This window comes from Apaloderma vittatum, unplaced genomic scaffold, assembly GCF_000703405.1.
Source record: "Apaloderma vittatum isolate BGI_N311 unplaced genomic scaffold, ASM70340v1 scaffold15981, whole genome shotgun sequence".
Classification (NCBI taxonomy): Eukaryota; Metazoa; Chordata; class Aves; order Trogoniformes; family Trogonidae; genus Apaloderma; species Apaloderma vittatum.
The window spans coordinates 27,494-44,205 of NW_009699751.1; the positions used below are offsets into that span (position 1 = coordinate 27,494).

The 16,712-nt window shown below is 40.6% G+C and overlaps 1 protein-coding gene across 4 annotated transcripts; it reads right to left on the reverse strand.

Annotated features, from left to right (window-relative positions):
• Nucleotides 1-8,973: 8,973 nt before the first annotated feature.
• FAM122B (family with sequence similarity 122B) lies at nt 8,974-16,562 on the reverse strand. Of its 4 annotated transcripts, none has more exons than XM_009878524.1 (9): nt 16,488-16,562; nt 15,129-15,185; nt 14,744-14,787; nt 14,609-14,663; nt 14,283-14,384; nt 12,934-13,022; nt 12,324-12,388; nt 10,204-10,300; nt 8,974-9,137 (listed from the first exon to the last, which is right to left on the reverse strand). In XM_009878524.1, the coding sequence occupies exons 1-9, from the start codon at nt 16,503-16,505 to the stop codon at nt 8,987-8,989; spliced, it is 678 nt and encodes a 225-aa protein (XP_009876826.1). In that variant the 5' UTR covers nt 16,506-16,562; the 3' UTR covers nt 8,974-8,986. The 4 variants fall into 4 exon arrangements, with proteins under 4 accessions (XP_009876826.1, XP_009876827.1, XP_009876829.1 ...); XM_009878525.1 differs by having other exon boundaries at nt 8,987-9,137; nt 12,324-12,385; XM_009878527.1 differs by lacking the exon at nt 15,129-15,185 and having other exon boundaries at nt 8,987-9,137; nt 12,324-12,385.
• Between the last annotated feature and the right edge of the window lie 150 nt (nt 16,563-16,712).

Sequence of the window (16,712 nt, forward strand, 5' to 3'; positions counted from 1 at the left end):
GCTTCCTGCCGGGGCTGATGAGACACGAGTGCCGAGTCGCTTCCTCTGGGCCAGTTCCTCAGCACACGCTTTCAGTGGCTGCCACGTGAAGTTAGCCTAAGAAAAAATAATGCTCTGGTTTTCACTGGAGTTATTCCCAGGCTATTTCGGTGTGTTACAAAGGGGGTAACGGAATTATCCAGTGATCCAAAGGACTAAACTGCAAGTCAGAAGTCCTGGGTTCAACTCCTAGCTCATATTACACTAACACTAACTGTACGCCTTCTTTGTGCCTTCACACGCTCATTTGAGAGTTTTAATAATGATGACACTCAAAGTTGCTCCTAAACAAGCAAGAAATTTCTGAAAAATCATAGCAGCGCAAAATATTAAGACCAGGTTTGGTCCATAAGCTTTACAAAGTAAACGCAGAACTTCATTCAACTGACAGGCTGGAAACTGAGGAGCTCAGCTCAGCTGCTATCTAGCTCAGAAATCACTGCACATTGTTTGCAAACTTATCAGGAGTGACTTGAATTGTGAATTAGCTTCAGCCAGGCAGCTGGCAGGCTGCTGAAGCATACAATGCCTGCTGAATCTGCACTTCCTGTTGGAGACGTGCGAAGGAGAAGGCAAACTATGAAAGAGCAGAGAAACCGCTCCCAACTCAAGTCAAAACTACGTGCAGCACAGGCGTAACTGGGCCAGCCACTGATCTGGGGGCCAAATCAGAATTCCCAACAATAGGGATGAGACTGCTCAGCCCTTGCGCAGCACTTGCCATGGAGAGATCTCAAAGCACTTTGTGAAGAAGATCGGGCTCATCCATCTTCCCCACGTCCCTGATCGGCTGCGTTAGACAGCAGAGCTGGAAGGGCAGCAGCTGGACCTTCCCAGACCCACGCTGTAACCCTGCGGGCAGCTCTCCCGCACGCAGCCCAAGGCTGGTGCTTGCTTGTTTCTACAACTCGGTTTTCAGTAAATAATCCGATCTATGGCAAAAGCAGTAGCAGACACCAAGACAAGTTCTAGCCAGCCTTTCCCAAGCGCTCACCTGGACACGGCACTGCAGCACAGCTACATGGTCAGGCACTTGCTCCACACACGCAAACGTTCCCTTCACCTTGCAGGTTACAAACCTGAAGCTGCTGTAAATTCTCCAAGATCCAGGTCTTTGTGTGCCCACACAGAGAAATAACAGAAAGATGTTTCTTGCAGTGAGGAGAACACTGCTGTATCAGTGCTTCAGGAAAAATACCCACTGCAAGTCACTAAACCAAACTAAAATATGCCACAGCATGCTTCAAAAAGAATTCATGGGCAGGGAAACCAGCCAAGACGCAACATATTCTTAGAAGAGCTCTCTTGGTACAAGTAGGGTCTTTTAGTTCACTTCAGGTTGTCAGTAAATTTGACCAAAGTCTCCTCTAGAATGAGATTGTCTTATTCGTATAATCAAAGAGCATCTGCTTCTTTTTTTAATCAGTTTTAAAGTTATTAGTACAATGAAGTCTAAACCTCGCTCTAGAAAGTTAGCATTTACCCTGACAGGAAGAGGTTACAGGACGAGTGAAAAGACAGGGAAGATCAGACATTTCTAGCAACAGAAGCTGCTCGATGAAGGAAGTTCAGAGGTGCTTCAGCCAGGGTTACCACTGCTCGCTAAGTCCCGTTCTGTGCTTTGCAAGCCACGACACGCCATCCTGTGGTCATTGCATCTGCATTAGCTTCTCACATCTGGTCTAAAGCAGCCGGTGCTGTCGGGTACAACACCGGGAGCGCACTGGCCATTTCGCTTGTCCTTAAGTACTATCTACACTACGTTCCTCTTTGCTAATGCAAGGCAAGGCTGAAAAACTTCAGAGTCCCCAAGAAATACCTGAGAAACCCCTGATAAATGCAGATTGTGAGAGGGGGCTGTGACACCGCTGGCTTGCTCTCTGCATACAGCTACACCACAACCCTTCTCCTCATCATCAGCCTTCTGTTGGCAACAAGAAAGGCCATGATGCTCCAGAGGAAAACCACTGCTTTCTCCACGCCAAGCAGGTGTTCCAGCCTCCTGCCACACCACCTCCCTCCTGCTGGGTGACATTCCTCCTCCCATTCTGCTGTGGTGGTCTCACTACAGTCCCTTGTCCCACCAGGTTCCCCACGCTCTCCCACTGTGCCCATGGCTTTGGGGGCATTTTTGTCCCACTCCTACATCCTCAGTTCCCCTCTGATTTCCTCTCTCCCCCGACGAGGAGTTTTGCCCACTGATGTCTAGGACGTCTTTGACAAAAGCTGCAAGCCTGCTCAGTAACTACGCTGCTAAAGACGAGTTGAGCATCCAGCCTTGCCTTGGTTGGCCAACAAATGCAACTATAACCTTCAAGGCTGATGGAAACTCATTGTAAAGAGGGCAGGCAAAAGCCTGTGAAAGGCCACACGCCTTCAGCCAGCCCTCTGCACTCCTCCTTGTCGCACATCTGGCCCACCCCACCCACACTGCCTCACATCGCTTGCGCTGCTGGGTTTTAATACAGCAGGGGGAAAAAATAAGTAAGAAAATAATAAAAAAGAAGTGTCCAGCAGCAATAACAGTCCTCCAAAGGCAAATGTTTCCTATTACAGTGCTAGCCCTTTCAGGCTCTTTGATGTCGCCTCACCCACACAAAGCTGTTTCTTTCACAGTCTGTTCTCGCACACAAACAAGATGTTGCACGTACTATACGTAGCACATCCTCTACTCTTATTTAAAGCACATTTGTCCTGACTCACTGTACTTTGTTCTCTGTATCATTTTTCAAACCAATACTCATACATCAGGCACAGAGGCATTTTTAATCTAGCTCCCCCTCTCACATTTATTTTCCTTCAAAATTCTTGGAGGTTCTGGTCATAAGTAGAGAAATGTTGACAACTAGGGTTGAGATGGAGCTGCTAAGCCGACAGCAGTAGCTGAGCTTTTCCAAAATTTTAGGGGCTTGTAGAGCAAAGGGTTTGCTTTGTCAGAGACCAGATGCAACACTTAGATTTTGGTTCTGGACTAGTTACCTTTAGTTACATTCTTTATTTGACTTTGGCCCATAGTTTTCGATACCACCTGCTTCCTTCCTACCTGTGTATTACAGATCCTAACTTCTGCATATTGATAAAAATTATGACCATGCGTTGCATTGATAAACCATTACAGTTCTTGTGCCAAATTTAAAACGAAAATTATTTGAGGCAAGGAAAATCTTTTTGTTCTAGCACAATAGAGTTTTCATAATCTGCATTACAAACCACCCCAATACAAATAATAGCCTGCTGCTTCTGCCAGCTTATTTAACTTTGGTGAAAGTCCAGAAATGGTGGAGAGTGCAGCATAATATAATGTAGGATGTTTCTTTAGGCACTGCAATGGTTAAACCAGTCAACTTCTGAAAAAAAATTCACGTGTCATTGTCTCCAAGACTCATTTGACTCCTGTTGTTAAATAGGAATTACTTCTGCATAAACTATATCCAAATGCCTCGCAGAATTAAAACACAATGGATAATTCTTCCAGAAAACATGTATTACGTTATCTGAAAAATAATCAAAAATGCCAAACTCTGTTATACCCCAAAATGAGAAACATGCAAAAGCCCATCAGGGATTTTACCACAGCTGTTTAGTTAAGACAGTCAATCTACAGCCATTAACAGCAAAAAATTAAAAAAATGTAGTTGTATAAAATGTAAAAATCTCATGGCCCTCAGAAGCAAGCTAAGGGAGACTAAAGGTGTTAGAATTATTGTACAGTGTAAGATGTTTTTTGGACAGAAAGGAACCGCTGACAGCGTGCTGTTGCTAATGGGGCCCTTGAATCACGGGACTGTTGCCGCAAATGGTTATTCAGAGACGGAGCCAGGCCATGCCCTCCGTTTGCCAGAGACGAACAGAACTTCTGGTCTTTCACTAATAAGTTCTGGAACTAACACTGGATTCTGTTGCTGTTACGTTCAAAAGACTATTGCATGCATTTAAAAAAACCCCACAAAACCAGCATCATAGAATCATAGAATGGCTTGAGTTGGAAGGGACCGTAAAGATCAAATCAGATGAATTAATTTGCTAAGAAAGGTATTTCTGTATCTTCAGGTCTTACTTGTTTTAAAACACAATCTTCTGCAATCACCAAAGCTAACATGCATTCTTTGCTAACAGAAAGAATCTGCCTCCTTTGCGTTTCCAAACTTGATGATGCAAGAACAAAACAAACCACCCCAGGTATAAAAAGAAAACGTTGGCACGCTAACCAGGGGGAAGACTCAAACGCGGAGCCCAGTAGGCTCCGTATCAAAAGGCTTTAGATCTGAAAGCAAGTTATAAAAAGCAGCTTTAATGCAAAACGGTTTGTATGGAGGCGAGAGAGTTCCGCTAAGTGCCCAGCATGCTAATAAAAAGGATAGCTAGCCGTGAGGAGCACGCACAGGTTCAAGGTGGAAGTTGTGTGTGTCCGTGTTCCGGGGACGGCAGCGCCAAGGCAGCCGCCCAGTCCCTGGAACCCCCTCACGTGCCGACTCCTCGTGTGCAGCAGGAAACAAACCCAGGCCGGCACACTTGCACCAGCTCTGCAGACCATTTACTTCCTCAGAAAACAAACTTGCCCTAAAACAACATCTACTTTTGATTTTAGCCTGATGGGGAAGGTCCTAGCTGTGAATTAGATAACCAGCCCTTAAGCAAACCCAGCCACTGACTCCTCGTCCTCTCCAAAGACACCAAAACCTGAGACAACTGCTACTCTAGTTTTGACTGGCAAGCACAGCTCGCTCTCTGGGACAGACTAGGCAAAACAGTCCTAGACTTGGCCACAAAGAGTCTTTTCCTCCAAGTTCGAACAACACAAACCCTCGTGAAAGTCTCAGTTGTTTGTCAAACGCATATTTCATTTGAAAATAAGTTGGATAAGCCAGGTATACATTCAGGGCTAAAACTCTTTATTTCTAGTCAAAGGAGTTGGTTACTACATCCTGATCACCGAGTCATGCGGTACCTTCAGTGACTCACCTTACACCAATCCCCCAATTTGCCAAGTGTTTTTTAATACACCTCAAGAGAGACTGGAATGCTGAACAGCAGGCAAAGCCCCTTTCCACCTATTACAGACAGCTGCCATTCATATAATAGCCTTGGAATACAAGAAGCAGTTTGTATAGCTCCAAAGGTATCTCTTGGCCTTCCCTCCAAAAAACTAAATTAAATGGTCTTATGACTTCATGAAATATTTGAACCCATATTAATGCAAAGCTTTTTTATTATGAAGTTACCAAGATTATATGCAGATGAAATTCCTCCAGGAAAAACAAGTTCTTGTCTTTGTTGTCAGACAATATATTAGCAGGATCTACAGATAAGAACATGAATATTTGCAAAAAATCACTTCCCAAGACCAGTCTGTTGTCTCTGTGCACCAGAATATGAGAGCTCCAAATCCACCTAAGCCTGCTCAAATTAACCTCCGCATACAGCCCCCAACGTGGCTCTCTCTAGAGAAGCGTGCCAAGCTGAAGCCTTACAATGTTCTTAGCATTTTGAGTTGTTAAAATCATGACTTTAAAAAAATCACAACTGAAAAAAAACCCCAAACACAAAAACCAACCTCGCTTTCCTGGTTTTATACAGTATAGATTTCTAGGAGCATTTCAAGAATGAGTTTTCCAATAAAGTCTGCAGGACTCAGATTTACATCCTCCCCCAGTGACAGTTTAATTACTTTCATTGTAGGAGAAAGTATTTAATCACATACAGTCAGAAAAACAGCCCCTTAAACACCGGCTTTTGGGCCCATGATCCCCAATTTGAAATTCAATGAAGGAGAATGAAACATGCATACTGTGATCCATTTCCTGATTCAGAACACTTGATATTATCCAAACACACAGAGTTCCACAGCTGACACACACATTTTTCTAAACCATTGGTAAAATCCTTCCAGCGTTTCAAAGCCCACAAAATGAGGATTCAGCGTGCTTTGGGTATGATCTAAAGGCAGTGCTAGTCAATGAGCCATACAATGACCAACATCATAATGTTGTGCTAATTAATATATTAAAAATAGTCAATCTAAACGCTGCTTGAAATACACTGGTATTTGAACTTCACAAAAGTTACATTAAAGGTAAGTCAGCACTGGTGATTCTCAGCAACAGATATGTATTAATTGTTCCTTGTTTAAAAAAGAAAAAAAAAAGGGGAGGAAAGACAGGAATTCTCAGACACTCATCATAACAATTCAGCAAAAATAAGTCCGGTGAAGTCATAAAACACGGCTGTTAAGTGTAAGTGTTGATAGTAATATATTAAAGTTGATGGCCTTCCCCAAACATTCATTGCAGACAACTAACAAATCCAGAAACACAACTTCTAAGTCAGTTTTAGTCCAAATATGCTGTATTGGCCTTTACACTGCAATAAAGATTGATTCTGTAAGCAGCAACAGCAACTCACATGCAGTTAAGTGCAAGTATCAGCTATCAGCGTATTAGAAAACTTGGTTTTTAAAACGAACAAGTGGTCTTACCACTACGGGTGTGACACAGAACACGGCCCCAGATGGGACCCATTACCCAGTGACATCCATTCTGAAACAACAGACACAGTGTGCATGTATTAGGTACACATTTTATAAAAGAGCAATGTCTTCAGGAGAGTGGGGAACAGTCAGAACACTAAAAAGAAAAAAAAAGCAGCTGTAACAAGAGTGAATATTTGTGCGTTTGCTTTACGAAGCTTACATTCTAATGTTTACAGAGGTCAGCACTTAGAGAAGACTCTCCACTAACAAACAAATCTGGAATACATCAGTTGTACAGGTAAGTCAGCCGAAAATAAGCAACAGCTATGCTCTTCTCAGTTTTAAGAAAGCATGCAATAGGTTTCCCCCTTGTTCAGATTTCTAAATCACCAATAAAAGCACAGCATAATGAAACTGGGGCATGGGTAACAGGTTGAGTTTTATCACAGACTGTTTATCTGTACTTCGCAAATGTAAAAGCAACCTTCTTTCAGCATCAAGAAAGCAGAGAAGATACAAGCATGAATAAAAAAATAATTAAGCGATTTAAGACATCAGAAATTCAAGAAATAGCACTGTCCATATACAAATAAAATTAACATTCAATACTGTAGAGCTCATTTAAAAATGGCACCAATGGACAATATTTTACAATATGCACATTTATTTGAGGTGGGCAACTAATGCTCCACAGGTGAAAACGATAATACAAATAATAGTGCCACTGTTGGCCCGTTACGGTACTTCTTACAATTTAATGGAAACACTTTAAAAATAATCTGGTATGTACATGTCTTCTGGAAACTCAACGGCTTCTTCAGAACAGAAAAAAACCCAACACCCTATGGTTCTCCCCCTCCCCTTCTTAGCCAGACAGTATTGCCAGAGATTGTGCTCACTTTTAAAGCACATAATCTTACTTTAAATTCAGTGCTATTTTCTTTCAGAAAGATCAGAAGTTGTACTTTTAGGTAACAAAAGCATTTATGTTACAAACATTCAAAAATGGAAGCTTATGAATCTGGCAGACAACGTTGCGTATTAAATACAAACCAGCCAGCAATTACTGAACATAAAAAACTTATTCAATCATAAAAAAATACTATAATTCATCACCACAGACTTTGTACATAGTTATAAATAATAAATAGCATAACACAGTAGATTACAAACGGATTTATTTTGCCCCGTTAAAGTCTTTAAAAAGTAAAATATCTGTTGTCTTACCTCAGACTGGCCAAGGTACTGCGTCAAGACTACTCATAGCTCCAATACAACTCCTCAGCCAAACGATTCGCAGAGCTCATGTTCAATCCAAACTTCTAGGTCTTCCCTTCAAAACCGAACGTTTGCTTAGCTGCTCGCCCTGCTCACGGCCACGGAAGGTACAAACGCGGTTCAGGGCGGCTGCGGAGGGTGTCGCTCCTCCGGCCACCACCTCACCGCAGCATTAGGGCTGCCCACAGCACCTCACGACGGAGCACGTGCCTTGGGAAGGGACGCCACGGAAAGCGGCGTCGCTGGCAGGTTCTGGTAAGCGCTCTATTAAACAAGCTGCACACAAAGGACTTTTCCCACCTACCCCTCTTGGTTTACATTCCGTAATTCTGTAACAATGTCCCCTAAGGCACAAAAATACCGATGACCTCAATGCCACAGGAGACATCGATGGTGCCACATGTGGTTTTCCTACACAGTAGTTTAAATCACTTCGCTCTATCTGCACTGTATGTCTTTGATCGAGGCGTGGATTAATTTTCCTTGGCCAAACTTTGCTGAATGTTGACCTTATTTCATACGATCTGTAGGATACAAGGATCTGGGGAGAGAACTATGCACCTATTTTAATCACGTTCCTAGAGTATTATTTCTTCATTGATAGCAAAAGTGCCAGTAAGTTATTTTGTTGTAGTTTGGTTTTTTAATAACAGAGTGAGATTTTCACACCCACTGCAGTCTTCTGTAATAAAAATGACCGACAGCACTTATAAAGTACTTTTTTCTCCCTTCCGTAAGAGAATTCGAGGCTGCTGACTAGAAGCAAGGAAGATAGTTTTGCTGAATGGTAGAAGTGCCAGAGAATAAAATACTATTTTCAAATCCTTCTGAACCAAATTACTTCCCTAGACATAGTGACCATGATAACGATAGAAGTCTTTTCCTAAAAATTGCAACACTAAATAGGTAGATACCTATTCTTGGAATCGAGTGTATGCAAGTTCCTGAAAGCAAAAAGTTAGTATCATCTGAGCAGACATCTTGTTTAAAAAATAAATTTGCAAAACCAGACACTAATATGGTCTACAACGTCCATTAAATGGATAAATCAAAATCACTGGAAAGTTGCCAGAGATTACAGTTACAATAATTTTTCCTTTTAATAATCCTGTTGTTAACGGTTCAAGGATCAGAGTCCGTTTCTCTGTACAAGTGTACAGTAAGGGAACAGCACAGCAAGACACTGACTCGGAACTTAAGTCACTTGGGTGAGAGATCGTCCATCAAAATGAACGAAGAGCATGAGTTTGAGCACGTTACTGGAGACTCTGTGGTTATGCTGCCTTTAGTCAGTGAATCAGAGGAAGAGCCAACGCTGCTGCTGCTCCCATCAAGAAGATCCGAAGACAGGCTGGAGGGGGAAAAGAAAAAAAAGGTTATTCAGTAACACGGGCACGATGACCTCGTGCACAAAGGTAACGTACTTTTGCCTTTGTAGAGAACATGTAGGAGACCTATACTACCACTCAGTCTTTACTGCAAGACTGGCAGCCCTGAAAACTCCTTGTTTTCTGTAGCATGTTACATTTTTATTCATGCTCCTCATGGGAATGTGGAGCAGAATTATTTATTTTTTTTTTAACATGCAGAATAAATTACAGCTCTGATTTTAATCAGTCACAGAAAAGAGGTGACAATTAATGAGAATAAAAACTTAAAATATTATAGGAAAAGAATAAGAATCAATCAGCAACGCAGCAAAGATGACATTAATTAGTAACTTTGTTCTTTAATGTTATAACTACTCAGAGTAAGACTTTTGAAATCTATTTTTTCCTTTTAAGTAAGGAACTCCTGGGTTTGGATTTTGAAGTCTTGATACAAGATTCCAGAGGACACATAAACAGATGCTTTTGCAATTTAGCTGGAAGCAACATGAGAAAGTACTTCCAGGAAGTTTCAAGTCCGCAGGTAAATTGAAATCATAGTAATAGAGTTGATGCATTAGAATACTTAGTATCTGATTCCTGACACAAAAAAGAGCTTGGCTTTTTACGACTAAAAATCATTAACGTATTAGCATGAACTACATAACCACAGCAACTATTCACACACACGTTTTCTAAGTATTCAGGTAAGCACCACAGATAATCTGTGGCCACTGCCTACAACACATCAAAATTATGAAGCATCTCCAAGACAAACCAACATCGCTGATGAACCAATCGGGACTTGTAACAATTACCTTCAGTATAAAAGTCTTGACAGACAAAATCTAGGCTAGAGTCTGCTCAGGAAGAATTGATCACAGGAGCAAGAACACTGTCACACTACCACAGGAATAGTTCTCAGCAATACACATGTGCAAGCTACACTCCAAGTATTTTTTAATGGGAAAAAACCCAAGCAAAATGAAAAAAGAAATAATAAATGCACAGTCTCTGTTTTGGCATTTCAGGGCACATGAAATATTTTACCATGAACTGAGATCTGTCAGATGCGTAACATCTGGAGAAAGCATGTTGGTCGTTCCTTGAAAAAGTCTCTTTGGCTGACTTTCAGTTTCCATTTCACCTAAGGAAAACAGCACAAATAAACTCACTTGAGTCTACAGAAGGTCAGCTGTAAAAAGAGAGGTTTGTCCCACAATAGAGCAAGGCCACATTTGCAATCCTCTAATTCAGCCAACCGAGCACTTGGGTAAAACATTAATTTGACGCTAGCTGTTGTTTAACCACGCAGGCCATCCTTAATTCAACTAATGCTTCAGCAGCATCTGAGGTGCCACAACAATCTCCAAGACATAAAACTAAGCACTTGCTACCTGGACTACAACCAGGCAGAATAATCTAAAGCAAACTGATTACTGTGACTTAAAATTAACTAAGCAGTAGAGACGAAGCAACTGACACATGCCAAAATACAGAGATTAAAATTCTTAGTGATTAAGAAAACAGGAATGCAAGCTTTGTTCACAGTTTCACTCTCCTGCATACAACAAATTCTGATGCATATGTAGACTTCTGCAGAAAATCTAAGTAGAAGAAATATGGCATGTAAGGTGCATTTCCACTTACTCATTATGGATCGAATTATCTTTGAACTTATAATCACTGACTGACATTAGAAGATTAAACATGATGGGGAGAATTCATATAATCTGTTTAGTATAATCTACCCTGAGAATGAGCTAACGCTCGTTAATAGCTTCTGTACAATAGACACATTTGCAAATATCACAAACTTGCCAATAACAAGCTTAAAAAAAAAATCCTCTCAGCAACAGTATCTTTTAATTTTTAGTTTAGCAGCAAAACCAGATGCAATAGAAATAATTTTTCTGACTTTTTATCTACACTTCACAGCAATTGTGGGGTCATTTTGAAAAGCTGACAGAGGTTAAGTACTAGAGCAAAGCAAAAATGCAGAAAATAAGTGTTATGTATTTAAAAATTAGGTTCATTTAAATCATAGAATCACAGAATGTTAGGGGTTGGAAGGGACCTCAAAAGATGATCTAGTCTAGCCCCCCAAATAGTTTAGATGTTTTAAAACTAAGTAACATTTTGAACATTCCTTGCTATTTCAAGCAAAAAAAGGCAAACTCCTATCTCCACTTTGTAAAAGATGCTCCACGAGAGCCCACGGGCAGGATGAAGAAATCCTGCCCTTTGCCTGCACTGCTTTCAATACCATCTGTGTAAAGTCTAGTGTAAAATGTTTTAAGGAAAACAATGCAGGACAAATACCTATTCCCTATTGATGGCTGAGCTGGATAAAACTTTTGTTCAATTTTCATAGAAATCCATAGAAAGCAACAGCCAAGACAAAATTGGTATCTGTGAGAAAACTTGTCTCTCTCCCATGTTAATTCAACTTCAACAACATTCTTCACCTGATCGGACAAGCAGTCCTAAAAACCCTAATAAACAGTAACTCTTCTCAAAAGCTAAATATAAATCTTGTAAAATAAAAGAATGTGCTTTTTGTGCAGTTAAGAATGCCTAAGTTAAAAAAAACACTGAAAAGATCCGCAGAGTTGTAAACACATACTTGTAAATATCACTATCTTACAGTTCTGCTATGGTGACTTGTTCTGAGATGTAATTTGAATAACCTTAACGTGGAATATTTCCAGGCAAGAACGCAGTTTTCTTCTTTCAGGAGGAAAAACCACTGATCTATTCCATTCCTCTAAACACTCACCTTCTGAACTTCCAGAGTAAAAACAAACAGTTAGTACTAAGTTTAGAAGATACTGCATGATAAGCAACATTCCTAAGATGATCTGAAGGGTGTGCACTGTACAGTGGTACTCACAGGAATGTCAGGGCTTACAAATGTTCATAATGTTTGTGTGTAATAGTGTGTGCCTCTTTCAAGCAGTAGCTGCTTTTAAAGTTCTTTATTCTTATGTTTTAGACTACCTGCTTTACATCGTACGTTTAGGTTACGACACTGGCAAAGCCCAGAGCACCGTGGATAAGAGTGCATTATATCTACAGAACAACAGAAAAAACACACAGGGGAGAGAGAAAGGCATCCAGTTGCAAAACTATATCCATATTAAAATATCTGATAATGTAAACACACAAACCTTTTCTTTTAATAGGGCCAAGAACACTGGGCCTGATACAGTTGATTGGACTTTGACTCCTCCTGCTAGAGAAAGAATACTCATACTCAGTCAGGCCTGAACATCACCATATGTAGCATCAAATCAACGCAATCACATACGAAATGTTCATTAAAACTACTCCCACATAACTGGAACGCTGAGGGAACCTAAACACACAGATAACCGAGAAGTGCTGCCTATTAGAGCAGACAATCCGCCACATGAAGTTGCAGTAAATTTTCCAGGGTTTCTTCTTCCCCTAGTGCATCCCGTCCTCATTTCAATCCATTTCTAAATCACGCGTAATATTTATATAACACTGATTTGCTGACAAAGTTCATAAAGTTCATTTGAAGTACCTCGGAATTTTCCCCAGAAGTTACCAAGTTTAGTTTGAAGTTGACACGGGCTCCTCTAAGAGCACGCACATTTGGTAGAAGTGGCACTTCCAGAGCATTTTTACGTGGCAATGCTTCAGCTGCTGCAAAATCAAAGTCTCTTTAATGTCTTAACATCAGCTTTAACTAATCTTTGTGTTAGTCTTGCAACTTCAGACCATGTATACCTGTTATTTGCAGATGTTACTTACTTGGAGAATCGCCTTGTTGGACTGGGAATAGGACTTGGAGGTAACCCATTACTGCTCACAAACATTTGCAATGATGGTGAAAAACATTGCTGCAGAAAAAGACTTAATAAGAAACTTTGAAATTTCCTTTTAAATACTTGAGTGTTCCACCCCACCCTCCAAACAAAACATCCCCAGTTAAAGAAAGGCTATTAACAGAATACGGCAAAGATGATCAAATGCAACCTTAAAGCACTAAAATCTAACTCGCAAAAATATATTGGCTTAATGCAGTACTGCCTAGATTAACCTAAAATTCAAACTCATGAGAAATTTGAAATTAAAGAGACGTTGTTTTCTAAGTAAGACAGCAGCAGTACAGTGCTCAGGATTTACTTCTTTCAATGGGCTCATTAAACAAACAAGTTCAAATTACTCAAAATGCATCTGACCTGGAAATTTAACACAATATCACAGGGTAGAAGATAGTATTTATCTCGTCTTCTGCAGCTCTAATTTGAGCTTAGCTCATGAATACCCATAGCCGATCACAAAAAAACCTTATCTACTCCTGCTTTACAGTTGTGATTCTACAGGTACCAACATCAGCGTTATCCTGGACATACATTTCTCCAGCACCAGCACACGGCTGCTCCGTGCACTAATACTGCTGGAGGCACCCAATAACAGTAGCAGCACAAAAACAGTACCACAAAAGAAGGCGAAAACCAGGTCAAGCAGCCCATCTTTAAATATAGTTGCCAGTTTCTCAGTGTTATATTTCACTTTTCCAACCCTCATGGGGAAAAAGTACTGTATCTAATATTCACCTTTTCCCTTCCTCTAGCATTTGCCATCAGTCCTCGGCACAGCCGAGTCCTTCTTCACAGGGAGCCTGCGCCTGCCTTTGCACAACTGACGGACAGGTCATCACCCTCCTCGCCACACAGATTTGCAGCTTCTGGTCTTTGCCTAAACTCTTACTCTACACATATGACACATTCCAATTCTGGTGCTTTTTCCCCAGCATCCCCCGACTTAGGCAACTGAAGATTGAGTTCAACTTTGGTTACTCCAGTGACATCTCTAATCTTCCCTAGAACCAAAACCCTAACCTGGCAAAAGATGGTACAAGTACTGGCAACTGAAATATCTCGTGTGACAGAACTGGCACACTGCTTAAACTGTGCAGGCTCTAAGATGGTAAGCATCCAACTCTTAAAAAACAATAAAGTGTTGAGTTTTTCATTGTTCTTTGGTTGTGTGGACTTTTTAACTATTAAAGAAATTGTGAAATTACGCATCATCACAGTTCACTTTGGTCTAAAATTCTAAAATGCTCTCTCAGTTTGGTATTACACTTATCCTACCTTTCCTATTCCTCTTGTAGGTGAAGGTGCAGGAGAAACCGGAATGAAGTCTATTCTCTTTGGGGAGGAAGACTTCTCAGACTTGTCCAAGTCATTGTCACTCTGCAAACACAAGGTTTCATACTTAGCATTGGCACAGGACATTACCTTAGAATCCAAGGCAGAACCTTCTAATGGGAAGTTATTGGGCCAAATGCACAAAATAGCTAAAGCAGATGAACTTAAGTGTGAGAATAATTCAAGAAGAACTTAATTTCTCCCTTTTCTTTAAATTCATCAGTTGAGTGTAAAAGTAGAATTAAATAGGAAACATCTGTAGAGATTACCAGGCTCAAGCTTTCCTCCCATGACTGGCTTATCTGCATTGCTGTTTGCACTTCCCTAGAATACAAAAAATCCCATCAGTAGCTACAAAGAGGATAACTCTGGCTATTATATCATCTTGTTCCAATAACACTCACCTTTCATGTGCTGTTTCTCTGTTCATTAAATCCACTCCTTCCTCCTGCCAGAGATAAACGCTCTAAGTTTACCCGTAACATTTGATTCATCACAGGTACTTGTGATCCAGTAATTTGCCATTAGAATTGAAATATGAACAGCAAGATCACTCCAGAAAGAGAAGACAGCTACCAGCCCAGCTCACCACTTCTCTTGAATGAAACAAGGCTTCGAAAACTCAAGGTAGTTTAAACACGACAATAAGCCTTGCAAGGACATCTCCTCGCTGAAATTAAGTCTTCCTTGGACTCCGTTTCCTCTAGTACTTGAAAAACTCGATAGGAAAGAAACTTTTGTTTATGCAAGTACTATGTTACTAAATATATGAATAAAAATGACACTTACCCTTCTGATCTGATGAAGTCGGCTACTAGGAATACGAATAGGAGATGATGACAACAACTGAAAAAAGAACCCAACAGCAACAACGATTAAATCGCATCATCAGCTTGCGTACATCCTATTCACCATCACCTACATTCTTAACGAATTAAAAATGAGCTGTACGACTACACATGGATGACTCAAATAATGTTGCACAAAGAAAACACTGACCTTCAAGAGAAAAGACTTGTTTTACCACTTACAAATCCATTCTATCACTCAGCAAGTGGCACAGATCTGACTTGCACGCAGATACTGCTCGCATCTCAAACACACACAAGCTATACCTGCCACTTAGACAACTGAGATACTACAAATGAAAATAAGCATTATACAATTCCCTACTGACTGGAGGAAGACAACAAACTCCTGTACAACCAGTGGGCAATTATAAAGGACAAATTTCAATGCTTTAGCTCAGTCTTGAACAACACTCCTTAAAGATTTACTTACGCAATTTTTCAATTGCATATAATTTCATGCACCTAATTCCCCTGGAACTTGGGCTACCATCGCATAAAAATGGGCCAACGGTTCCCACACAGGATGCCTATGTGTCTACTGTAACATCTACTGATCAGACTTCCAAAATTTTGGATTCTAGTTTTTAAGAAACTTCCTAACATGAAATTTTGAACTAAAACTCCATTTTGCTCTTTCTGAACAGAACAGAAAATATAATAAGAAACCTAATTCAGGGCTTTAAATTCTACAAGTTTTGAGAAAAGCAATATTTAATCTTCACTACCCTCAGATAAAAAAGAAAAATTTCAGTGAAAAAGTGCATGTAGGTCCCCATGTTGACAAAGAAAGGGTGGGAAAAAGAGAAATGTTACATCTCTCAAAAGCTAAAACAACTCCAGTACTGTAGACTAGTAGATATATACCAGAGGACAGAATTATCACCCAGCAAATAAATTACACTTTAAACATTTTTTCTGGTGTCTGGTGTTCAGCATTTACAAAAAACAGAGGGCCCTTGTCACATAAACAGGTCAGTGAAGACTTGTGACTCCCATTTTTACAGCAAATTAAGACAACTTTTCACGAATTTTAACTGTGACAGCAGCTTTCTTTCCAGCCCATGGTCAGGTCCAAAGTAACTTCGAGACTGTACTTCATGCTGGGAATCACACATAGCTTCACCTACTTTTACAAACAAGTTCATGGTAGGTTGCAGTTGCAGGTGGAAAAACGCACATTCGGCAGCCTGGAAGCTTGCTAGGGTGCTTAGTGCAAATACAAATCAAGTCTAACTTCATTTCTCCAGCCCAATTATTTCTTGTTAGGTGTACACAAAACATACTTAGGATTCCTTACCATGCTGTGACGGCTCATAACTGTTGTACTGTTCCTGCGAGTTCGCAACACATAAGGCTGAAAAACCTGCGAGTTGTCACTGGAGAAGATGGGAAAAAAAAAAATCATTTTGTGAACAACTGTCTAAGGTGTGCTTTACTTAAAACTACACAGCGTTACGGCGCACCCCGCAGTCTCCAGCGCGCTGAAAACAGGCATTTTATCCCAACAGAAGCACTGCTGTCA

What these genes read in the sequence shown, in the direction of transcription:
- FAM122B (XM_009878524.1), bottom strand. An exon ending in CTACAAGAGGAATAGGAAAG is followed by an intron (nt 13,023 to 14,282) that starts GTAGGATAAGTG and finishes CTTTTTCTGCAG; the next exon opens with CAATGTTTTTCACCATCATT. An exon ending in TGGCCCTATTAAAAGAAAAG is followed by an intron (nt 10,301 to 12,323) that starts GTTTGTGTGTTT and finishes TGTTTTCCTTAG; the next exon opens with GTGAAATGGAAACTGAAAGT.